Raw genomic sequence first — 27,481 nt, 5'->3', positions numbered from 1 at the left:
AGTTTATAAATAAAGGCATTCAACTTACAGTATAACAGTATCTTCCTTTGAGGTAATATAGAAAGGGTTCCTCTGGTAAAAGTTTGATTGCTATATCTAGATGTTCCTGAAAGAAGCATCCAAAGGAAAATCATCTCCCAAGTTTCAGATATTGTTGAATGGAACTACACCACAGCCTCGTAACTCAAAAGTGGTTTTAAAATGTTGTCTCAGTCCTCGCCATCTCTATCATTAATACAATGAAATCTTATGAATAATTAAATTACCAAAATGATTGCTTACAACCAGAACCGGAACTGTGACTAGGATTTAATAAAGCTATGTGTAATTTAAAGCCAAAATACTGTTATAAAATTAGAAAACACCAAAGTCATATGTTTGCCTACCTATGACTTAACTAGTGAATAGTTACTGATTCTGAGGTGAGCTTACAAATATCAAATGACATGGAATAGGGGATAATGACAGAAAAAAATAGAAGAGTTAGATGGGAGAGAAATCTAATCCTTTGGCATTATCAAATGGTTATAGGGAGCTAGAAAATAGGGAAGAAATGTTTACTCATTTCTGTAATTATTGACATTGAGGGTTATGTATTGAGCTATGGAGGCAAATAATACATTATGTGTGTGTGTGGATTACTTACTTTATTTGTCTATCATGGCAAATTTAAATCCTAGATTGGATCCTACTTTTCCGCCACCAAATCAATATGCAGAGATTGTTAACTACTTAGTGCTGGTCACACTCATGCTGTTATTGAGCTTATGACCAAAAGACTTTTTTTTTTTTTTTGAGACAGAGTCTCATTCTGTTGCCCAGGCTGGAATGCAGTGGCATGATCACGGCTCACTACAACCTCCGCCTCCTTGGTTCAAGCAATTCTCCTGCCTCAGCCTCCCAAGTAGTTGGGAATACAGGTGCCCACCACCACACCTGGCTAATTTTTGTATTTTTAGTAGAGATGGGGTTTCACCATGTTGGCCAGGCTGGTCTCGAACTCCTGGCCTCAAGTGATCCACCCGCCTCAGCCTCCCAAAGTGCTGCAATTACAGGTGTGAGCCACTGCACCCACTGGCTAATTCTTAATCTTTGAAAAGGTAATACTCATCTACTCTGTGACTTCTTTCAGAATCTGAACTAATAATAATCTTTAATCACCCAAATAATTCTTTTTGTCATAGCACTATTTAAAGAGTATCATATTTCATTTTCTGATGTTTAAACAAAAAAGCAAATTCCCAGAGCTTAATCTGTTGAATAATCTGGTTTATGTCTGTTGATGGAACATATGGCTACATTAAAACATTTTTATTATTAATAAATACCCTTCCATAAGTCTGGATCTGAAAAGAAATATGAAAAAAAAAGAAATACCTTGAAGAGGTGTCCATAGTTGATTTTGTTTTGTAAACCCTCAAACTCAGATACATAGCCACACAAAACTGCATACCTGAAAAGGATAAAAACAGTGGCCACTGTGTAAATTTTCAATAAAATGCTACCAAAACATAACATTAAAAGAAACTCTAAAACATTCATTCATATTTAACAAGAGTATTCATATAAGGGCCCTAACAATAATAAACACTTGACATTAACATGAGGCTAGTTTTCTCACCTATAACTGGGGATACTAACAATATTTATATGTATATTGTGAGGGTAAAATAAGCTAAAACAGGTAATGTGATTAGAACAGTGCCCAGGACATAGGGAGTTTCAATAAAAGCTACCTGCCACTATCATCATCATCAATATTAAAGTCATGAAGAAATTCTCAGAAAAAGTCTAATCATTTTAAGTATTAAATTAGAAAAAATATAGTCAACAGATTTATAACATTAAAAACAGTTAAAGTCAACTTAAAAAATTCATTCCCTCTTTTAAAAAACTTAAAATTTCATGAGCTCCTTTAATATGAATATGCAAATAAATACCATGATTAAACCAAAATCAAAGGTAATTTTAAAATATGCTTTTTCAAAAGATTTCCCCTTCTCCTTCAACCCTTCCTGGAAACACTGCATTACTAGAATAGTGCATCCCATCGGTCATTTGTTTTCACTGGGAATACAAAATTTACACAAATAATTATTTGACTTTAAGTTGCGTGCAATATTTGTTCTGCAATTTGCTTATTTACTGGAAAAATTGAGGATACGTTGCTTTTCACATTCGGAGTGTTTCTATCTGTACAAAAATCTTTGAAGTATTTCAGAGTGTTTTTGTCTAAGGTAAAATATCCATTTACTTAAATATTTCAAGAGTAGGTATTAATTTTTACTTGCATTATCATAATAACTAAGATGAAAAATATAACTTCAGATGTTATTTATCTCAGTCATTTCTGTGAATACACATAACTTCCAAGTACAAAAAAAGTGAACAATTTTAATTTGGAACAGTAAGACCATTCCCAGACACAAATCCATACCACCTATGCACAACCAATAAAATGGCCACTTTTCAGTTATGACCTTTTTGATCTCTGTTTTCAGTTTCTGTATAATCAGCAGAATCTGCTATAGTAGAAGCAAGGAGGAAGACCATACCAACCTATTAAAAACAACCTCAGAACTTAACTAGATTAGGATACACTACTACTCACAAATTCTAAAATCAGACTGAATTTCATGTACCTCTCTAGGTCCACAATAAATCTTTCCAGAGATTTCAAATTCAAGAAAAGCAGATTGACAAAAAATGACTCTCAAACTGTTTTATAAAAACTATTATTGTTGCCTCAGGCCTATGTTCTTTTATTTAAAAAATTAATAAACTACGTTTTAGAGCACTTTTAGGTTCACAGCAAAACTGAGCAGAAAGTACAGAGGATTCCCATATATCTCCTATCCTAGCCCCCACAACTTCCCCCACTATTATTTATTTATTTAGAGACAAAGTCACGCTCTGTTACCCAGTCTGGAGTGCAGTGGTACGATCTTGGCTCACTGCAACCTCTGCCTCCCAGGTTCAAGCGATTTTCATGCCTTAGCTTCCCAAGTAGCTGGGACTACAGGCATGTGCCACCATGCCTGGATAATTTTTGTATTTTTAGTAGAGATGGGATTTCACCATGTTGACCAGGCTGGTCTCAAACTCCTGACCTCAGGTGATCTGAGGTGATCTGCCCACCTCGGCCTCCCAAAGTGCTGAGATTACAGGCATGAGCCACCATGCCTGGCCAACTTCCCCCACTATTAACATCCCACCTGACAGTGGTACATTTGTTAAAACTGATGAACCTACACTGACACGTCAATATCATCCAAAGTCCATAGTTTACAGTATGGTTTGTACTTGGTGTTTGATATTCTACAGGTTTTGACAAATGTATAATGATATGTGTATACTGTTGTAATGTATTACATAGAAGTTTTACTTCCTGTGAAAATCCTCTGTTTTCTGCTTATTCATCCCTCCCTCCCCGCAACCCCTGGCAACCACTGATCCGTTTACTGTCTCCATAGTTTGGTCTTTTCTAGAATGTCATATAGTTGGAACCATATAGTATATTGCCATTTCAGATTGCCTTCTTTTACTTAGTAATATGTATTTAAGCTTCCTCCATGTCTTTTCATGGCCTTGATAGCTCATTTCTACTTAGCCCCGAATAATATTTCATTGAATGGATATACATAGTTTTATTCATTCGCCTGCTGAATATTTGTTAAGCATTTCTCATAGAGATCTTGTACATACTTTGTTCATTTTCATCTATGTATTTCAATATTTTTGGTGCTCATGTAAATAGTAATATGTTTTTAATTTCAAACTCCACTTCTTCATTGCTGGTATAGAGAAAACTGATTGACTTTTGTACATTAACCTTGAATCCAGCAACCTTGTTATAATTGCTTAATTCCAAGATATTTAAAAAAAATTTTTTTTACAAAGACAATCATGTCATTTGGAAATAATTTTATTTCTTCCCTCCCAATCTGCATACCTTTTATTTCCTTTTCTTGTTATATAGCATTAGCTAGAACTTTCAGTATAATGTTGAAAAGCAGTGGTGAGAGGGACCATCCTTGCCTTGCTCCTGATCTTAGTTTCTTAATGGTTGGAAAGCAAGTTTCTCACCATGAAGCATAATGTTAGCTGTATGTTTCCTGTAAATGTTGCTTTTTTTATCAAGTTGAGGAAATTCCATTCTATTCCTAGTTTGCTGAGAGTTTCTCTCTTTGCATTATGAATGACTGTTAGATTTTGTCCAATGCTTTTTCTGCATCTGTTAAAATAATCATGTGATTTTTTCTGCTTTGGTGTGTTAATGTGATGGATTATAGTAATTGATTTTCAAATGTTGAACTGGCCTTGCATACCAGGAATAAATCTCACTTGGTTATGTAATTCTTTTTACATATTGTTGGATTCAAACTGCTAATATTTTATTGAAGATTTTTGCTTCTATGTTCAGGAGAGATACTGGTCTACTACAGTTTCCTTCTAGTGTCTGATGTTGGTATTAGGGTAATGCTACACTCAAACAATGAGTTAGGAAGTGTACCCTCTACTTCTATCTTATGTAATTGGTATAATTTTCTCCTTAAATATTTGGTAGAATTTACCAATGACCCCGTCTGATCCTGATGCTTTCTGTTTTGGAAAGTTATTAATTATTTATTCCATTTCTTCAACAGAAGTAGGACTATTCAAATTGTTTATTCACTGTGTTATTTTGAAACGGTCTCTGCCATTCTGTTCAATCATTCCTCCCAACGAGTTCCAATTTGGGTAACAATTCTAATCCTTCCAAATTCAACACAACTACCTCCCCAGACTCTCTCTTTTTGTCATGGGCATTATCCTTTTCCAAATTATCTGGACTTAAAACTTTAGGCCACTTTCTATTTAAATATACTTTTAGAATAGCTTTGAATTTACAAAAAAATTCTCATAGTACAATTTCTTTATATGCCACACCTAGTTTTCCCTATTGTTAACATCTTACCTTACTACAGTTCATTTGTCAAAACTGTACCAACATTGATATACAATATTGATACAAAATTGTCACAATGAACCAATATTAATACACTATTAACTAAAATCTATACTTTATTCAAATTTCTATATTTCCCTATTATCCTTAGTCATTTTTGATACCTTTCTCTCCATCCTTCCTTTCATATTTATTTCTATTAAATCATAACTTGTTAGGTATCTTTTTCAACATGTTAAAATCTTTTGAGTTACCGTTGTCATCCATCATATACCCTGTTACTCCTAATTTTGTGTTCTCTGTAACTTTTATAAGCATACTTTCTATCTCTTCCCCCATCAACAAAATTACTGAACACACTGGGGACCAAGATACAGATCTGGCCCTAGAATCACCCCCAGACTGACACTGATCTGTTGAATAACCAAGCCTCAAACTGTTCAGTCAGTATGGGTCAGCTGACTCAAAGCTGGACCACATTTCTACTTGTCCAAAGAATGTTATGAGTGAACTTGCCTCAGTGCTTTACTTCAATCCAGGTATACTGGATCGATTTCCCTAGTCTACTAGCAAAAAAAAAAAAAAAAAATTAATTAATTAAATAAATAAATAACAGAATCATTTCACCTTTTTAGAAAAATCTATGTTGGTTCTCTTTCAACATACACACTTATCTAGAGATGCACAAAACAACCCATCTAACTCTTTGTGCTGGAATGAAAGGCATAGATGCTATGTTCACTGGTCTATAGTGGTAGAATCTATCTTCTGCTATTTTCTGCAAATCAGAACTACTTATGCACATCTCTAGGCTTTTATTTTGCTCTCTCAACATATTCTCTCCAAGTTACTCTGAGTCAAGGGAAAAAAAACTCCATGATTTATAAATACAATTATATGAAATATGTAATTTTCCTTTTTAAATAATCTGCCCTTAGAGTTACATTTTTCATATTTTTTTGGAATCTGCCTCTTTAAAGTTTAAAATATTATCTATCTTTTTATGTATCATAAATTCAAAGGTACCTGGTCACTTTCTCCCAAAGGGTCATTACTCCTTTACTTTCAATCAATTCTACCTATGTTTGTGTGTGTATATGATTTTTAAATACTGTTCATTTAAAATACATAATTTTATGTTTTATTTCTCAAATACACAGGCTGATGGAAATTCTGAAGAAAGTTAATTCACAACACGGTATATTACCTCCATCTAGAGGTCATTCTAACTACACACATTTTGACAAGAACACTGTATTTTCCTTTGCATTGATAGTGAATATATCCTTAATCATTGACTATCATACTGTTTCAACAATTACTAAAACAACTCCATGAATTTCCCTGCAGTATTTCTGATTCAGCACCAATGCCGTTTATACTATGAAAAAGCAGAGGCAGCATACTGTTAACAGAAAAATGACTAGGCATAGAAGAATACAAAACTGGGTTCTAGTTTCTGTTTTTCCACTTATTGTATGGCTCTGATTACTACTCAACACACTCACGCGTGCACGCACACATACACACAGTACCTTGCTTACCCCATCTATAAAGTGAAAACAAGCTGTTCTGTGAATCACATGTTCTAAGACATGCGGATATAATTTGCAAACAGTAGAGCACAACCAATATGTAAGACATTACTTATAATTAAGGTCAGGTTTATTTGGCCAACAAACTGCAAATCCATTGGTCACTTTATTCTCATTCTCTTGATTCCAGAAGTATTAAATATTTTTTGTCAGTACAACAAAAACAACTGAATCTTATAGAAAGCATATACAGCCCTAAAGTTACAAAGCCATTTCACTTAGGAAAAGATAGAGATAAAACTAAGTCACAAAAATGATCTGTATTTTTCAATCATTTCCAAATGATATTAACCCTTTATGAAACTAATTCTTAAAGATTACATCTTTTGTTTCAAACTGAAGGTTTATAAACCATCATATAATGCTGTAAACCACGGTCTGCAAACTCTTGCAGTAGGGCCAGATAGTAAACATTTTAGACTTTGGGGCCAGTCTTTTGCAATTACTCTGCCGCTGTGCAAAAATGCCTATGTGTGGCTGTGATCCAATAAAACTTTATTTACAAAAACAGGCAGTCGATTTCATCTGCAGGCCATAGTTTGTCATTCATGCTGAATGAATGAGAAAACGTCTTATTAACATACTAATAAATTCAGTCTTAATTCAGTTTTAACATAATTAAAGAGAGTCCAGCAGAATAAGATTTCAACATTTTATTATAATTAATTATAAAATCAGACCACCTAAATTTCACCCATTGCTTCTCAAGCCAAAGTTTAAATTTCTTTTTTCATCACCTCAAATATCTACTATTTAAGGAGGACTTTTGCATTCAGTAGGATATAGTATAAGAATTACGATTAAATTGACATTTAAAGTTCTTAAACCTTAATCAACTGATTAGATTTTAATTTTTTAAATTCAAAACTGATACTGAATAAGAAATTAGGTGAAACACAACTGGATCACTACTCTGTGTTTTGATAAGATTTAATATTGGGGTTAAATGCTATGATTATAAACAAGGCATTTGGTTCTCAACAAAAAGTAAAAGAAGATGAACAAAGGAGATGTAACCAGATTAGCGGAAGACAGACTGGGAAAACCAGAGTTCAGCATAATTTATGTTCACAAGATACATTTCAAGGTACTTAATGAAGCCCTCAGAGAAAATTCAACATTGTTCCTCTATAAAAATTTGGAAACCCACACTGATAAATAACCTCAAATTGAGGATTTACACCAAATGCACATTTTTAATGTGATTCTTCGTGGGTACAGATGCATGTAGGAGAGAAGGAAGAGGACAGAGGATGGGAAAGGAAGAGCAATAGAGGAGGGGGAGAAAGAAGAGAAGGAAGAGGAGGGGAGGGAATAGAGGGGCCGGAGGTAAGAGACAGGAAGAGGAGGGGAGGGAACAGAGGGGCGGGAGGTAAGAGACAGGAAGAGGAGGGGAGGAGGAGGAGTTGAGAGTTAAAAGTAGGACTTCAATGTTCTTTCTGCATCCTAATTAGGCTAACCAGTTCCCAAATACCTCCGTTATCAAAGGAGATGAAGAGAGACAGTAGGGCTTGATCACCACAAATTTATTACAGTTACTACTAAAAGTAGAAGAACGAAAGTGCTTTAACATATATGTTAATCTACTAGTGTTATTATGTAAATTAGATTATATAGGTAAACCTGGCTAATATAATAGCCAAGACCCTCTGTTCTAGGGAAATGATCTTAAAAGTCTGTACCAAATTGTTACCTGGAAAATTACCTTTTTCCCTAGAATTTTGGCAGAGGCATCAAGAATACAAAACAATACTTTATCTATTAGGTACTCCAATCCCTAAAGCAAGATTCTCTATTACTCATCCGTGACATACTAAGAAATTATTCCCAGGTTTTGCCAGATTTAGCCCTTCACTCTTCTCCAGGCTACATAAGAGAAGGCAAAGAATTCACCGGAGGGAGGAAGAGACTGGGAGTGAGGATTTCTCCAGGGTTAGGGTGCTGTGGGTTCCACCTTCCACCCTCTCATGACAGAGGGCAGGGGCTAGGCTTGCATGTCATCTAAAACTATGGGAGGGCAGCATCAAAAAATCTATTCATATTTTGGCATGTGTCCCTTTGAGTTTGGACAAATAAAATGTTACCGGATTCCTCCCCAAGGAATTTGAAGTGAGAGTCTGTGAGTGGAGCTCCCCCTGCTGGTGGCAGGTGAAAAAACAGGTCTACTTTGAGAAAATGGTTTGTACTTCAGATTTTGGTGGGAAAAAAATGAGTCTTCTGTGGGACAACTGTGGACCTGTGGAAAGGGAGCCATTTTAAGAGAGATTTTGCCTAAGAGTGCCCCTACATCATATGGATGGGAAATAAAGTAATCGCAAAGAAGGGTGGATTTCTGGAAACTTAGGGCTGAAGAAAGCGTCATACATTTATTATTGTATCTTCCCACTATCTGGGGCACCTGTATTGCTGGAGAGAAAAAGAAACCAAGGAACTATAAATGTAAAAATGCAACTACAAGTAAAATTAAGAATAATAATTAAAAACAATATATTCCTTCTTGTGTTTTATAATTTATAATTTATATTTATAAAATAATGTTTACATAAACATACAAAGGGTCCAAACACAACATAAGAATGATTTTTTTTTTTGCTCTAAGAATATTTACCTATATGAATCTAACTAATTAGATTCTCTTTGTTTGAACTTTTTATATCATAAATGGCTTTTCCTTGATCTGTGGAATTTGTATATTACGACGCATCAATGCATAAGAAATGGTTGACGTGCTTTTCTACATTTCATTTAGAAACATGCTAACATTTTAGCATTTGTGTTCAAACAAAATGTTATGCTGAACTAGATTTAATTATAACATATCATCTTCAAAGCCAGTAGACTTCGTAGATTCATTCAAGAATTTTTTAATGTTTCCCTTAAATATATTTAAAAGATGCATAATAACAATATGTGAATAAACAGAATAAGAACAGTTACTGTGCTATTATATACATTTTTCAGTGACTGTGACTGACAGATTAAACATATGGGTCAATAATATTTTGAAAAATCCATTTAATTTATAAAGAGGCAGGTTAGAATTTAAAAGACTGCATAAAACCTATATACTTACCACAGATGACAATGTCCATTCATGGGTGCTCTATTAATAGCCCTTTCACTTAAAGTTCTTCCTGAAAGATAAGAGTACTTATACTTAGTACCTTCGTGTGAGTTGGTAGGAGGTGGATTATTGAATTAGCTCAATGGTTCACAAAGTATGGTCCCAAGACCAGAAGCATCAGCATCACGTGGCAACTTTGAGAACTTTTCAGCCACATTGGAGATCTACTCCATCACACACTGTGGGGTTGGGGCCCAGTAATCTGTGGTTTAATGAGCCTCCAATGATTCTGATGTATGCTAAGGTCTGACACACACTAGACTAAGCAACTTAACCAAGTGCAAGAAACATCATTTAATTATTGCTTACAAAGCGCAATAGAAATTTTTTGTATTCCATTCAAACAACATTTACTGAGTACCTACTATGTGCCGTACTGTGTCTGGGAATAAAATGTCAAATAAGACAGAGTCCTTGACCTCCAAGGGCTCACTGTTCTGTATGCTGCAGGTATATAAACAAATAAGTTACATGCAAAAATAAAAAAGTAAGAGCAAGATGAAAAAGAGGGCACAGCAGAGTGGGTAACTAACTCTGCCTGAAGGAGTAAGGGAAGGAGTCAGGGAAGCCTGAGAAGTTCTTGCCTAATCATTCACAATAATGAACAGGTTCAGTGACATAAATAATTCCCCCAAATTATTTTACTTAGTTTTAGAGTAATTTTTAACAATGTAATAATTAATTTGGGGCTGGGCGTGGTGGTTCACGCCTGTAATCCTAGCACTTTGGGAGGCCAAGGCAGGTGGATCACCTGAGGTCAGGAGTTCGAGACCAGTCTGGCCAACATGGCGAAACCCTGTCTCTACTAAAAACACAAAAATCAGCTGGGTGTGGTGGTGCAAGCCTGTAATCCCAGTTACTCAGGAGGTTGAGGCAGGAGAATCGCTTGATCCCAGGAGGCAGAGGTTGCAGTGAGCTGAGATCACACCATTGCACTCCAGCCTGGAGGACAGAGCAAGACTCCATCTCAATAATAATAATAATAATAATAATAATAAATAATAATAATAATAATCTGGATACAGGTTTGTTTATGGCTTGGAAAATCAAAATACCTGCAATAAAACAGAACTGTATTCTGAGAATCTTTCTCAAAAGGGGCCATTTTGTTTTATAACTTCTTTTCTCCCTGATCCATTATTATTATTATTATCTTGAAGAGACTATCCAAGGATATGCAAAATGCCTTTCTAAATAAGTGGCCGAGATAATCTTTATAAATACAAATATTTTATTCTGAAACCACGGTTCTATTTGTTAATTTGTTAAGGTGCCATTCTACAGCACTATCCATTAAGAGAAATAGTCCGTGTAGAAATCTATATAAATTTGAAAGAATTAAAAAGTGAAGTGTTTTAATAATAATTAACTGCATTGTGAACAAATATTAAAGAAATTAGCAATTTTAAATGGTTAAAAACATGCTTTTGAATATAAAAAACATTAAAAACTAAATCAATTTTTCAGCTACATTACCAAATGAATAAAACTTTCAGCGTACTAGAAGCCTGAAATAGAGGTGATTCCATCACTCCAAGAATATAAAAAGAAGCTGGGTAGTATACAAACTAGATTCATAGCCTCGCTTATGTAGTCAGGACAAAAGTAAAGCTATTTCCTTTAGATAACTGTATTTTGTCATCTTTATGATGCATTCATATCGATTACTTAATTAGGAAAATTAGAATAATATTTCTTTAAATATAAGATTAATATCATAATACTTCAGAAACATACTGCATAATGATATACTCACTTTGAGTTTTATCAAAGAATTTTGTACTCTCCAGTGATCAAATCTTTCCTAAGCATAACAACCTTAATCATGCTATTATGAGAAGAAATCTCCTGCACTTCTTCCTCCCTCATGCTGAATCCCTACGTTCTTCCACGGCTGGTCTGAGCCCCTGCCTTGCTCTCAGCTCCAATGTACTTGGCTATTACCATTACTAAGCACTTACTCCTTATACACTGAATATAATTGGCTGTCCCTTTATTATCTTTTCCATAGAGTAAGTTCCTTAGTGTTGTGCAGCCTTCATCATATTTATGCCTCTCTTTCTCTCCCTCCTCCCCTTCCCTCCACCCTTCATTTTCACACTGTTCCTTGACAAAATAATTTTGAATATTTATTAAATGGATAAATTAAAGGAATTTTTTAACTTTTATTTCAATATCTGAATGAACACATCTAAGGCTTTTTCTACTCCTTTTTCTTCGGCACTATAAACTCTTCTCTCTTTTTTTTAGATATATTCTATTTCAATCCTATGCTTCATTTTTGCCCCTGAATTCCCTTCAACCTATTTCTTTACGAATTTCACCACCTAAGACATTAACTCAGTTAAACTCCCATTCCATTTAAGAATAGAGATCCAGAGCGATTTTACCTATGGGAAACTGTAACTTCCATAAGAAAGACTTCCCTGCATCAACCTCCATCCTCTGCCATCATATTCTCCTTTCTGCTACATGTGCTCGCAAACAACCTGTTCCCTATCTATCTATCTATCTATCTATCTATCTATCTATCTATGACAGGGTCTTGCTCTGTTACCCACGCTGGAGTGCAGTGGTGAGATCATGGCTCACTGTGGCCTTGATCTCTTGGACTCAACTGATCCTCCCACCTCAGTTGTGTGTTGTTTTTAGTAGAGACAAGGTCTCCCTATGTTGCCCAGGCTGGTCTCAGACTCCTGAGCTCAAGCTATCTGCCCCTCTTGGCCTCCCAAAGTGCTGGGATTACAGGCATGAGCCACTGCATCCAGCCTCTGCACTCTTCTTTAATAAGAGCTTATTTCCATTCGTTTTTGTATATGTATGATTATTTGAATAGTGCTGCCTCCCCTACAAAGCCATAAGCTCCCCTGTAGTCTGAAAACATGTCTATTTTGCTATCCTATTCCTACCTTAGCACATAATACCCAGGGTAGGGCAGGTACTTATGAAAAAAATGTATCTAATATTGATGAATGTTGGAATAGTTTACATAGATACACTTTGATTTTCTCAGTAGATATGAAAATAAATCCCCTTGTTCTCCCTGGTTAAGTTTTTATTCACATTGAAATTAATACATCTCTTCTCTAGAATTCTGTTTTGTATATGGTCTGCAAACTGGATTGCTACAGAAAAACTCTACAAAGCTGATGATGAATATGCAAACAAGAGGGGGAAACCCTCTCATCCTCCTCCCACTGGGGGAAACTAAAGCACAAAGGTCATTTAGCAAATGAATCTCCAAGTGGAAAAATATAATTACAAGGAGTTTAGTAAAACTTTCTACTTGGAAATAAAAATTACAGAGAACTAGCCTGGGTAGAAATCTTTCTTGCTGTGTCTTCCTCTGGCTATCTTTTCTAGAAGAAAAGCCTGGAAAAGAGAAGCCTTCGGAATAAATAAAGAATTCAAAGGATTTTGATGTCAAAGTACTATACTGACATTCAGAGAGATGGCAGGTAGGGGCTTTTGCAAGAACACATTTTGACATTGAGTAAGAGTCAAGGTGAGGCATAAAAATAACAATTTGACATTCTGTCTATTTAGTTGTTGTGATGAAAAATTTTAAAAATACACAAAAAAGTACAGATGACAGAATAATGAACCACCATGTAATCATCGTTCAGCTCAATTATCAAACAGAGTTTTTAACAAGGTTAATCTTGTTTCATCAAGATACATTTGGAAAAACAGTAAAGTCTGCAAGTTTATTCTTTGTGATCCCTGGAGTTCTACATTATAGAAGTAAGATGTGTTACTTTAACTGTGGTTGACAATTGCTGAAGACACTTGTCCTCTGCCTGTTGTTGCTCAAACACTGCCACTACATTTCTTGTCTTTCTATGTTTTATGAAGTTAAAAGATGAAATTTAAGTTTTTTCGGTTACCTATTCTAATATACTCAAATATTTCTGAAGGACATATACTTTAGTCCTAAAATGCCTTTCTGTTCTGAGACTGCACATTTTTTAGTACCATAATATATTAAAATAGATTAAACATATTGGTTTTAGCTAAGATAATTTAGCTTTAATTAAAATTCACTAGTGGTTTACTATAGATCTTTTGTTTACTATACTTTAAGTTCTGGGATACATGTGCAGAACATGCAGGTTTGTTACATAGGGATACACGTGCCATGGTGGTTTTCTGCACCCATCAACCCTACATCTACATTAGGTATTTCTCCTAATGCAATCCTTCCCCTAGCTTCCCACATCCCAAGAGGCCCTGCTATGTGATGTTCCCCTCCCTGTGTCAATGTGTTCTCATTGTTCAACTGCCACTTATGAGTGAGAACATGCAGTGTTTGGTTTTCTGTTCTTGTGTTAGTTTGCTAAGAGTGATGGTTTCCAGCTTCATCCATGTCCCTGCAAAGGACATGAACTCATCCTTTTTTATGGCTGCATGATTTACTATAGATCTTAATTGCTAGTTGAGAATAATCTTTACAAAATGCTTACCAATATTAGCATAATGTTTCTTTTCTTGTGTGTTTGTAGATAGTTCATACATGTCTCCATAAGCACGAGCAAATCGCCACATAAACTCTATTTCATCTCTAAACTGAAAAAAAAAGATGGAGTTGCATGTTAAATTAACTTGGTAACTTGTCTATTCTATTCTTGTTTTCTACTGCAATTTTGAAAAAACTTAGGCAGCTAAACTGGTATTTATAGATTATTGAATCTATGTATATGCATATTTCAGTGTGAAACATTTTTAATCCAAATACTCATGGCTAAGAAATATGACCTAATGTAGTGTTACATTTGGATCTTAAAACCAATTAATATTATCCAGACACTAGCTCCATCTATGCAGAGGAGAGATTTGATAGGCACCAAAATCTAGAAATTCTTCCTGAGCTGTCGTATTCTTTTCTTCTTTTCCTTTCCAAGTTATCTATTATCAATATAATGAGCATCTCAGTTAATATCTGTAAGTTGAAAATGCATATACTCAAAAGAGCAGTCAGTTTTTTTACTTAAATTACCTAAATATAATCCTGGAGATCTATCAGGTTTTAGATAATGTGTTTAGAGTTGCTAAATCCTCAGAGAAATAGAGATTTATTTCTCCATGGGACACTGCAAACTCTTTTAATTTTAATTTTAATTTTTTTTTTAGTGGTGGTGGTGAGAGCTCTGGACAGGCTTTTCTTATTCAGACCCAACATTAAACACTGCAAAATTAACAAATGACCATTGGTAGAAATAGCTTTAAATACCCATAGCTGTCTCAAAATATTTGTTAAATATATAAATTAGTAAAAAAAATAAAATAAAATAAAGGTAAATCTGCATAATTATAGCTCTGGTTCTCATTTTTATGACCTTAGAGTCTAATAAACTTTTACATTTACTTTTATAAATTAAAAAAAAATTTTAGTCATTTTAAATAAAAAATAACATAAATTTAAAACAATTTTAGTCATTTTATAGAGAAATTTTACATCATTTAGCTTGTGGGAAGGAACCATGATACAATTATTGTAGTCATAACTGAATGAGATGGCGGATTAAATAAAAAAATGAAACTATACGAAGTGCTATTGTCATGTCTCTTACCTTTTCTTTGTGGTCACAAAGTAGTTCAAAACTCTCCGACTTGCCAGACTCGCTCATACGTAAATGATCTACCTTCTGAAGAAGGACATCTAAATTTAATTCCTCTACATGTGTGTTAAATGCCTTAGGGACTGGGAAACTCTGTTCTTCTGTGTCAGTATTAGCTGTAATATACCTAAAATCGCAGAAATAATCATCAACTCCTTTGAAAGTTATGTATAACAGCCAGAGCAATCCTTTTAAAATGCAAGTCAAATCATGCCCCTCTTATGCTTGAAACTCTGCAGTGGCACCCACTCTCACTCAGAAAAAGTTCTAGTCCTAACAGAAGTCTACAAGTCCCTGCGCAATTTGCCCTCGATCCCATTACCTCTTTTCTCTCATTTTCTACCACTCTTCTCACTCATTCAAATCCACACAGGTCACCTAGCTGTTCCTTCAATATCCTAAGCATGTGCCTACCTCGGAACCTCCACTTGCCTTTCCCTCTAATGAAATGCTGTTCCCTTAGACAGCCACATAACTCACTCCTTCACGTCTCTGCTCCAATTTCATTTTCTCAATGTGGCCCATCCAGACCACTCTAATACCGCAATCCCCATATTCCCTTCATCTCTAAACTCCCTTATCATGCTTTTTCTTTTCCCCCATAGCATGTATTACCTTCTAACACACTGTGTAATTTACTAATTTACTACATGTGCTGTTTGTCAGTATCCTCCCCAGTAGAATGCAAGCTCCCTGAAGGGTAGATTCATTAATTGATGTATCAAGTGCCTAGAACAGCACTGTTCACTGAATGTTGCTGAATGGATGATATAGAGTTGTAGGAACTCAGCAGGCACTCAAAACTGTGAGTATGTAAACTCACACAAACACATATTTATAGTTCAAGATGATGTTCTAAATTTAAATTTTAACTTGGCTTTTAAAAACTAATACTATTACCCATATTTCATTTTTGCCAGCAAACAATGCAAACAACTTTTTTTTATTAATTCAGACTCTGTTCTAAAAAGGTTTTAAGGAGGTATACAAGGATATATAACATATAAGAGAATAAATTAGAAGTAGTGAAAAAAGAGAAAGGCCAAATGTGAATGAAGTCAATATGAAACACACACAAATTTTAGATAGCTATATCTTTGCTACAAAGGACACAAATGTTCTTCATTTTCTAGCAGGCAATGCAGTTTCACAACTTGCAGCTCCCATTAGATAGAAACAAACAAAAATACTGACAAAGCAAGTTCTTAAATTTCTTTCATATGCCTTATAAAGAAGACGCTGTATGAACTGATCTCCCACTTCTTCAATAACATTCTTTACTAATGGAAACTCTACTCTTCCAATTGCTCAAACCAAAAAACTTGGAATCATCCTTGATGCTTCTTTTTTCTTTCTCTTAAGCAATACCCAGTCTGTTAGCAAATCCTGTTGGTTCTATCTTCAAAATACATCCAGAATCTAGCCACTTCTCCCCACCTCTCCCCACTACCACCTTAGTCTAAGCTTCCATTATCTCATGTGGATTACTGCAATGACACCTTATCACACCTATTTGCTTTAATCCTTGACCCTTATATTCTATTCTCAACACAGTAGTAAGAATAACTCAGATCATGTCACTCCTTTGCTCAAAACCCTCCAACAGATGCCCAAGTCAGAGTGAAAACCTAAGCCCTTTCAGTGGTCTACAAGACCTAACATAATCTGGTCCAAAACCTCTGGCCTTATCTTCTATCACTTTCCTGCTTGCTCACAGCATTCCAGAAACTCTAATTCTTGATATTCCTTGAACATATCAGTCATGTTCCTGCTTTAAACCCTTTGTATTTTCTTTTTCTTCTGGCTGGTATGTTCTCCAGATATTCATATAGTTTACTTCTTTGCATATTTCATATCTTTGTTCAAATGTAATCTTATTATTGCAGATGTTATGATTATTTATATAAAAACAAAAAATCTATAAATTATGATTAATAGGAGAGTTTACCAAATTGGCTGAATATAAGATTAACTTATGAAAGTCAGTTTAATTTCTACATATCAGCAAAAAACTACAAACATAATCACATAAAACATTCCATTTGCAATGACCTCAGAGAATATCAAATGGCTAGGAATAAATCTAACAAAAGACATATGAAAATTTGATGGAGAAAATTATAAAAGCATATTAAAAGATGTTTATAAAATGACCTAAATTCATGGAGAAATATATCATGTTCATGGTTTAGAAGACCTAATATCATAAATATGTGAATTATTTCCAGGTTAATCTATAGATTCAGTGCAATTCAAACTTTATAAGCCTAATAGGAATTTTCATAGAATTAAATAAGATGATTCTAAAAGTTATATGAAAAAGCAAAGAGCCCAGGACAGCCAAAGCACTCTTAAAGAAAGGGAACAAGGGGAGAAAACTTACCCCACCAGATATTAGGACCTACTATGAAGCTATAATAATTAAAGACAGTGTGGTATTGGTACAGGAATAGATGAGTGAATGATGAAACAGAACAGAGCCTAGAAACAGACCCACACGTATACGAAAATGTGGTACATGGGAGAGTTGGCATGTAAGATTAGTAGGAAATTCTGGCATTCAGCTGGGAAAAATGGTTATTTCTATGGAAAAAGATGAAACTGAAACTCTACCTTGTATTTTTAAAAAACATAACTCTGGATAGTATAAGAAAATATTATATATTTTAAAAATCTAGTACAAAATACAGATGAATATATTTTAGTCCTTGGGGTAAGACATATGAAATAGACATTATGGATCATCTATTCAGAATTAAGGGTCGAGAAATAAATTCTTAAAATTATAATCAGTTTATTTTGATAAGAGTGCCAAGACAATTTAGTAGAGGAAACAATACTCTTCAACAAATAGTGCTAGAACAAATGGATAAGCAAATGCAAAAAATGAACTCTCACTTCCTATCATATATAAAAATTAACTCAAAATGTATCAAACCTAAGTGTAAGAGCTAGAACTATAAAATGTTTGACAACATTTCATATGTATACGTTTTCGTTCTCATAAGAAAACACAGGAGCAAATATTTGTGATCTTGGATTAGGCAATGGTTTCTTAGACATGACATCACAAGCACACGTGACCAAAAAAATGTATAAATTGGACTTTATCAAAATGAAAAACTTAGGTGCTTCAAAAGACACCATTAAAAAAGTGAAAAGATAACCCACAGAATAGAAGAAAATACATTATGAATCATGTATCTGATAAGAGACTTGTATACAAAATATATATAAAACAATTCAACAATAAAAAGACAAATAATTCAATTTAAAAATGGGCAACTCTGCAAATAAATTAAAAACCACCAAATTAAATAATTTAAAAGATGGACCTTTATGGTAAAAAATAATATATAGCTTTTATAAAGGTACAAAGCTATTATCTTTATGTTATTCTTTATAAGAATAAAAACTCAAATGTTGCTATAGCTATTAAATGAATTACATCAGAATTATGTATCTACTCCAACTTGCTATCTCTTGCTCTCATTCTGTCTCTCCCATGCACACACAGAATAGTTTTATTGTGAAATCTGCCATATATCCAAAAAATTAGGCTTATTCAAATTCTTCTAAAGAATTACTAAAGATGGAATGCCCCTCAGGTTTATTTTAGCAAACTAATATAACTCACACAAAAACCAAACATGAATATTACAAAAAATAAAAATTATAGGCCAATCTTACACACAAACATAAATGCAAAAATCCTCAATAAAATATCAATCGAGCAATTGTAACAAACATAAAATTATGTATCACAGCCAAATTGAGATTATACTAGAAATTACAAGCACCATTTGACATTAGACAATTTCTCCGGCGCAACAGATAAGACCTATCTGATCATTTCAGTCATTACCAAAAAAATTTTTTTTCCAATAAATTCCAACACCACTTCAGGACAAAAGAAATACCAAAACCTTAAACAAGAAATAGAGGGGAGCCAGGTGTGGTATATATATTCCCAGCACTTCAGGAGGCAGGAACATCACTTGAGCCCAGGAGTCCAAAACCAGCCAGGGCAAAATGGCAAAACACTGTCTCTTCAAAAAATAAAAAAATTAGCTGGGTTCAGTGGCCCACACCTGTAGTCCCAACTACTCAGGAGGGCGAGGTGAGAGGATTGCTTGAGCATAGAAAGTCGAAGCTGCAGTAATCTATGATTGTGCCATTGCACTCCAGCCTGGGAGAGCAAGAAACTGTTGAAAAGGGAAAGGGAAAGGAAACGGGAAAGGGAAAGGAAGGAAAGAAAGAGAAAGCAAGGAAGTAAGCAGGAGAGAAAAAAAAAAAAAGAAAGAAAGAAAACATAGGAAGGAAGGGAGGGAGGGAGGAGACTTTCAAACCTGAAAAAGGCTATGAACTAAAAACAGTAATACATTTCACACTTAATTATGAAACATTAGAAGCAGTCTCTTCAAAATCAAGAATAGAAAAAGATGTCCAATATTGCTTTTCTATTCGACATTGTACTGGAGGTCTTCTTGGAACAATATTAAAAGAAAAGCAAAAAATTATAATAATTGGAAAGAAGAAACAATCTTATTTTTTGAAGATTATTCAATAGAGGACCTAACAAAATTTACATATAGGTAATTAGAACTAATTAAGATTTATAATCAATCTTCCAAAATCAATTGTGTTCTTATACTCTATAAAACAAGAAAACAAAATTTTATAAAAATATAGCATTTATAATAGTAGGAAAAATATAAGATACCTATGGAAAAAATTCACAGAAGTTTTAAAATGAGTTTTCTGGAGAAAATTACAAAATAATATCTGAGAACATTAAAGAATACCTAAGTAAATGGAAAACAATATATTCTTGGATAGGAAAATTTAATTAAAACAATTTCATAAGGCTCCACATTAATGAATACTTTTAATGCAATTCTAAGAAAAATTCCAATGGAATTTTCTATGGAACAGACCTGACCCTAAAATTAATATGGAAAGGCAAGTGCAAGAAGAGCCAAGACAAGTTTGAAGAAACAATATCAGGACTGCAGTATAAAAGATAAAGCTAAAGAAATTGGGTCACTGTGGTATTGGCATAGCACCAGGCAAACTGGGCAACAAAACAAAAGAGAACATGTAGGCTAGTCTCTTCCCACATTTAAAAAAAAAACCAGCTGTGGGAAAATTGGTTTCCTACTTTGAACGGGGATCTTCTATTTAAAACTGGGTATTTCTCAGAAAATTATGATAAAGTTCTGAAAGAGAATTTTAAAAATAGGACATATCCATGCATCATTGGGAAAATTTGACTGTATTTATTAACTTTGGGTTAGAAATTAGATTTGTGGTACCCACCCCTCCTCCCAAAAGCATTTCATAGATTATCTGATGTCAAACCTAGAATTTTCTAATAGCCTTTCAGCAGGTCTAGAGAAGTTCATCTTAAGATGTCAAATTTGTTTACAAACATTTGTTCTACATATACTTTTCTGGTCCTTTCTTCTGCTCTAAATTTTCATAAAAACCATGCCTATCCCTTCAACTCTGCATGATCAACTGTTTATTTCAATAGCAACAACAGCATCTCTGAAAGCATAGTTGCATTATTTAGGGAGAAAATGACATTATTTACTGTGAAAATAAAAGTGTATTTACAGAAGTACATCAGGAATGAGTTACATTGAAAGAGGTCCTCATTTCCCCATGAAAACACCAAGTAAACAATAACAGACTTTCTCTTTTTTTTGAGACAGAGTCTCGCTTTGTCACCGAGGCTACAGTGCAGTGGCGTGATCACGGCTCGCTGCTGCCTACGCCTGCGGGTTCAAGCGATTCTTCTGCCTCAGCCTCCTGAGTAGCTGGGATTACAGGTGCCTGCCACTGTGCCCAGCTAATTTTTTGTATTTTTAGTAGAGACCAGGTTTCACCATGTTGGCTAGGCTGGTCTCGAATGCCTGACCTCAAGTGACCTGCCCACCTCGTCCTCCCAAAGTGCTGGGATTACAGGCATGAGCCACTGCCCGGCCTTGAGGCACTGCACCTAGCCTAACAACAGACTTTCTGAAGTATCTTTGTGGGAGACCTAGAAACTATCACATATAACATGTCCTGAAATTTTATGTCATCTAGAGCTTTGGTAAGTATGAGGGGACTTCAAAAAGTTCATGGAAAAAAGGAATTAAAAGATAAAAATATAATACATAAACTTTATTTCTCAGCACATAATTCATTAAGGTCAAGACAATTTTGTAAGTGAAGATATCAGCCATTTAGTCCATCTCTAAAGAACTGAGGGTCCTGGAAATTGAACCATATCAATGTTGTCTTTTGTACATTATTAACTGAAGAAAAATTGGTGCTTTAAAGAAACTTTTTTTTTAAGATTAGGAAACAAAAGTTGAAAAGAGTCAAATCCAATGAGGACTCTAAGGTGCAAGCCTAATGATTTCCCACCGAAAGAAACTCTTGAAAAATTGCCCTTGTTTGATGAGAGGAATGAGCAGGAGTATCGTCATGGTGGAGAATACTCTGATGACGCTTTTCCCAGAATTTTCCTACTAAAGCTTTGACTAACTTTCTCAAAACACTTTCATAATAAGTAGATGTCATCATTCTTTGGTCTTCCAGAAAGTCAACAAGCAAAATACCTTGAGCATCTAAAAATCTGTTGCCATGACATTGCTCTTCACCATTCTGCTTTTGCTTTGACTGGACCACTTTCACCTCTTGGTAGCCATTGCTTTGATTGTACTTTGTCTTCAGGATTGGACTGGGAAGGCCATGTTTCATCTCCTGTTATGATTCCTTAAAGAAATGCTTCAAGATCTTCATCGCACTTGTTAAAATTTCTCTTGAAAGCTCTGTTCTTGTCTGCAGCTGATCTGATGCAACAGTTTTAGCACCCATTCAATGGAAAGTTTGTTTAATTTTTTAGTCAGAATAGTATAAAGAGAACCAATAGAGATGTCTATAGTACTAGCTATTATTTCTGCTGTTAATCATTGGTTTTCTTCAATTAGAGGACACAAACAAAATTAATTTTTTCCTTGCAAATTGATGTGGATGTGCCTCTGTGGGCTACATCACTTCATCCCTTCTTAAAATGAGTTCTCCATTTGGCTTATTTCTTTTGGGCACTGTCCCCATAAACTTTTTGTAAAGCATCAATGATTTCACCATTCTTCCACCCAAGCTTCACCATAAATTTGATGTTTGTTCTTACTTCAATTTTAGTAGAACGCATGTTGCTCTGATAGGGGCTCTTTTCAAACTAATGTTTTATCCTTCTTAGTGTCTCAAACTAGATCCTTTTCAAATATATTATGGTGAGTTAGCATAAGCTTATTTTGGTGCAAAAAACTGTGAAACAAGTGTGTAGCTTTTTCATAATATTCATTTTCCATGGACTTTTTGAAGACCCCTCATATGATAACTGAACTAAAAATTTACTGGAAGGGACCAACAGAAGACTGAAACAGGTAAAAAACAAACAACCAGGCAAACTTTAAGACAAGTCATTTGAAAATATTAGTTCTGAGGAAAAAAAAGAATAAAAAATGAAAAATAAAAGTAAATAGAGCCTAAAGGACTTATGAGGCCTCATGAAGCAGACATATACACATATTGTAGGGGTTCCAGAAGGAGGAGAGAGAGAAAGTGGCAGTAAGCTAATTTGAAGAAACAATGGCCAAAGCCCAAATCTAGGCAACACAATGAAATACAAATGCAAGAACTTTCTTTTCTTTTCTTTTCTTTTTTTTGAGACACAGTCTCGCTCTGTTGCCCAGGCTGGAGCGCAGTGGCATGGTATCGGCTCACTGCAAGCTCTGCCTCCAGGGTTCATGCCATTCTCCTGCCTCAGCCTCCCGAGTAGCTGGGACTACAGGTGCCCGCCACCACGCCCAGCTAATCTTTGTATTTTTAGTAGAGACGGGGTTTCACCATGTAAGCCAGGATGGTCTCGATCTGACCTCCTGATCCACCTGCCTCGGCCTCCAAAAGTGCTGGGATTACAGGAGTGAGCCACTGCACCCGGCCACAAATGCAATAACTTAACAAACTCCAAGTGGGATAAACCCAAAGAGTTCCACACCAAGAACATCATAGTTGAAGTACTAAATGCTAAAGACAAAAAGAATCTCAAGAGCAGCAAAAGAAAAGCAACTCATTACATTTAAGGATTCCTCAATAAAATTATCAGTAGATTTCTCAGCAGAAACCTTGCAGGCCAGAAGGCAGTGGGATGATATATTTAAAGTGCTGAAAGAAAAGAGAAACCTGTCAACTGAGATTTCTATAAACAGCAAAACTGTCCTTTAAAAATGAGGGAGAAATTAAAATATTTCTAAATAAAAGCTGAGGAAGTTCATTATCACTAGAATTTCTCTACAATAAATGCTAAAAGGAGTCCTTCAAGTTGAAACAAAAAGGACCTTAGACAGTAACTTGAACCATACACAAATATAATATTATCTGGTAAAGGTAAAGACATGGGCAAATACAAAAACCAGAATTATTGTAAGATGGTTCATGACTCCACTTTTTATTCTTTTACAGGATCTAAACAGAAAAGCATAAAGTAATTATGAATCTATATTAATGATTATACAACATAAAGATCTAATTTGTAATATCAACAAAATATATGAGTGGTGGAGTTGGAAAGGAGTAGAATTTTTGTATGCAATTAAAGTTAAGTTGGTATGAATTTAAAATATGTTGTTATAACTTTAGGATGCTATGAATAATCCCCATGGCAACCACAAAAAATATTTATAGAATATATGTTAAAAAAACAAAAAAACAAAAAAACTAAACGCAAAGAGAGGCAACAAGGGAGAAAAACAAGGGACCAAAAAAATCTATGGCACATACAAAACCATAACAAAATGAAACAATAAGTCCTTTCCTATCTGTAATGACTTCAAATATAAATGGGATTAAATTCCTCAATCAAAAGATATATTGGCAGAATGGATTTTTAAAATTGGGATTTAACTATATGCTGTCTAAAAGAGACTAATTTTTGATGAAAAACACACATGTTGAATGTGAAAGGACAGAAAAAGATGTTTCATGAAAATAGTAAACAAGAGAGTGGGAGTGGCTATACTATTAGAAAAAACAGACTTTAAGTCAAAAATTGTACAAGAGACAAAGAAAGGCATGACATAATAAAAGAGCCAATTCACCAAGAAGATATAACAATAACACTAAATGCACTCAACATCATACTTCCTAAATATGTGAAGCAAACACTGACAGAATTGAAGAAATAGATAGCAACACAATAATAGTAAAAGTAAAATAATAATACCATAGTAATACCATTACTTTAATAATAAAGTAATAGTAAATGAATTCAATGACCCAATTTTAATAAAGGATATAACAACCAGGCAGATGATTAGTAAGGAAATAGAGGACTTAAACATCACTATAGACCTATAAACCTGCAGGACCTAACAACATATATAGACAATGCCACCCAATAATAACAGAATACACATTCTTCTCAAATGCATGTGGAATATTCTCCAAGTAGATAATATATTAGGCCATGAAATAAGTCTTAGTTAATTTACAAATATAGAAATTATACAAAGCATATTTTCTGGATCACAATAAAAATGAAACTAGAAATCAGAAGAAAAACTGGAAAATCCATAAATATGTGAGAATTAAAAAACATAATTTTAAACAACCAATAGACCAAAGATACAATCACAAGGCAAATAAGAAAACATCTTGCGTCAAATGAAAATGAAAACATAACACACCAAAAACTTATGGGATGTAGCAAAAGAGGTGAGAGGAGGAAAATTTATACCTGGAAATGCTTATATTAAAAGAAGGAAGATTTTTGTATAATGGACTCAACCAAAGAAACTCACGTGTATGAAGTCAAATTAATAAATCCAAGGGTATAGTAACAGAAGCATCTGGAGAAGCTCAGGCTTAACTGCCAACTATTAACCACAGATCAACGGTTTTAAAAATGTTTCATGGAGCCCTAGATTTGAAAAAAGATGCTTCCACGGTTCCAAGCAAGATGGCTGAATAGGAACACCTCCAGTCTGCAGCTCCCAGCGAGACCAACACAGAAGGCAGGTGATTTCTGCATTTCCACCTGAGGTAACCAGTTCATCTCATTGGGACTGGTTAGACAGTGGGTGCAGCCCACAGACGGTGAGCTGAAGAGAGTGGGGCGTTGCCTCACCCGGGCAGCACAAGGAGTTGGGGAACTCCCTCCCCCAGCCAAGGGAAGCCATGAGGGACTGTGCCATGAGCAACGGTGCTATCCAGTCCGGATGCTATGCTTTTCCTATGGTTTTTGCAACCCGCAGACCAGGAGATTCCCTCGGGTGCTTACACCACCAGGGCCCTGGGTTTCAAGCACAAAACTGGGCAGCCATTTGAGCAGACACTGAGGCAGCTGCAGAAGTTTTTTTTTTTTTTCATACCCCAGTCGTACCTGGGGTGTGAACCCCAGAAAGACATAACTGTTCACTCCCCTGGGAAGGGGGCCAAAGCCAGGGAGTCAGGTGTTCTTGCTCAGGGGATCCCACCCCCATGGAGCCCAGCAAGCTAAGATCCACTGGCTGGAAATACCCACTGCCAGCACAGCAGTCTGAAGTCTACCTGGGACATTTGAGCTTGGTGGGGGAGGGGCATCTGCCACTACTGAGGCTTGAGCCCCAGTTTTCCCCAGACAGTGTAAACAAAGCTACCAAGAAGTTCAGACTGGGCGGAGCCCGGGGCAGTGCAGCAAAGCCACTGTAGTCAGACTGCCTCTCTAGATTCCTTCCCTCTGGGTGGGAAATCTCTGAAAGAAAGGTAGCAGCCCCAGTCAGGGGCTTATAGATAAAACTCCTATCACCTTGGGACAGAGCACCTGGGGAAAGTGGGGGCTGTGGGCACAGCTTCAGCAGACTTAAACGTTCCTGCCGGCTGGCTCTGAAGACAGCAGCAGATCTCCCACCACAGCACTCGAGCTCTGCTAAGGAAGAGATTGCCTCCTCAAGTAAGTCCCTGACCCTGGTGCCTCCTAACGAGAAGATATCTCCCAGCAGAGATTGACAGATACCTCATACAGGAGAGCTCGTCAGCATCTGGCAGGTGCCTCTCTGGGACAAAGCTTCCAGAGGAAGGAGCAGGCAGCAATCTTTGCTGTTCTGCAGCCTCTGCTGGTGATATCCCAGCAAAGTGTCTGGAGTGGACCTCCAGCAAACTCCAGCAGATCTGCAGAAGAGGGAGCTGACTGTTAGAAGGAAAACCAACAAACAGAAAGCAAAAACATCAAAATCAGCAAAAAAGACACCCATGCAAAACCCATCCTAAGGCCCTCATCATCAAAGATCATGATAAATCTACGAAGATGAGGAAGAACCAGTGCAAAAATGCTGAAAATTCCAAAATCCGGAATGCCTCTTCTCCTCCAAAGGATCACAACTCCTTGCCAGCAAGGGAACAAAGCTGGATGGAGAATGACTTTGACGAATTGACAAAAGTAGGCTTCAGAAGGTGGGTAATAACAAACTTCTCCGAGCTAAAGGAGCATGTCCTAACCCAATGCAAGGAAGCTAAGAACCTTGATAAAAGACTAGAGGAATTGCTAACTAGAATAACCAGTTTAGGGAAGAACATAAATGACCTGATGGAGTTGAAAAACACAGCACAAAAACTTCATGAAGCATACACAAGTATAATAACCAAATCAATCAAGCAGAAGAAAGGACATCAGATATTGCAAATTAACTTAATGAAATAAAGCGTAAAGACAAGATTAGAGAAAAAAGAATGCAAAGGAACAAACAAATCTTCCAAGAAACATGGGACTATGTGAAAAGACAAAACCTATGTTTGATTGGTGTACCTGAAAGTGATGGGGAGAATGGAACCAAGTTGGAAAACATTCTTCAGGATATTATCCAGAACTCCCCCAACATAGCAAGACAGGCCAACACTAAAATTTGGAAAATACAGAGAACACCACAAAGATACTCCTTGAGAAGAGCAACCCCAAGAAACATAATCATTTGATTCACCAAGCTTGAAACAAACAAAAAATGTTAAAGGCAGCCAGAGAGAAAGGTCAGGTTACCAACAAAGGGAAGCCCATCAGACTAACAGGAGATCTCTCTGCAGAAACTCTACAAGCAAGAAGAGAGTGGCGGCTAATATTCAACATTCTTAAAAAAAAAATTTTCAACCCAGAATTTCATATTGAGCC

General features: G+C 35.5%; 1 protein-coding gene across 7 annotated transcripts in view; it reads right to left on the bottom strand.

The window, feature by feature from the left end:
- LOC105464856 (regulator of microtubule dynamics 2) overlaps nucleotides 1-27,481 on the bottom strand; it is an 85,912-nt gene that overhangs the window by 25,208 nt on the left and 33,223 nt on the right. For 5 of the 7 annotated variants that reach the window (XM_011712959.3, XM_011712958.3, XM_024787701.2 and 2 more), the window contains 5 exons: nucleotides 15,238-15,412; nucleotides 14,131-14,233; nucleotides 9,617-9,677; nucleotides 1,378-1,453; nucleotides 29-106 (listed from right to left, as the gene is read on the bottom strand). In XM_011712959.3, coding sequence (XP_011711261.2) covers nucleotides 29-106; nucleotides 1,378-1,453; nucleotides 9,617-9,677; nucleotides 14,131-14,233; nucleotides 15,238-15,412 — 493 coding nt within the window. Of the gene's footprint in view, nucleotides 1-28; nucleotides 107-1,377; nucleotides 1,454-9,616; nucleotides 9,678-14,130; nucleotides 14,234-15,237; nucleotides 15,413-26,335; nucleotides 26,491-27,481 lie in introns of all 7 variants that reach the window. The other 2 variants (XM_071076540.1, XM_071076539.1) reach the window with 1 other exon arrangement.

The sequence above is a fragment of the Macaca nemestrina genome, chromosome 13, assembly GCF_043159975.1.
Source record: "Macaca nemestrina isolate mMacNem1 chromosome 13, mMacNem.hap1, whole genome shotgun sequence".
Taxonomy (NCBI): Eukaryota; Metazoa; Chordata; class Mammalia; order Primates; family Cercopithecidae; genus Macaca; species Macaca nemestrina.
The sequence above is the reverse complement of the archived record's forward strand: the minus strand, read 5'-3'. Positions and strand labels throughout refer to the sequence as shown.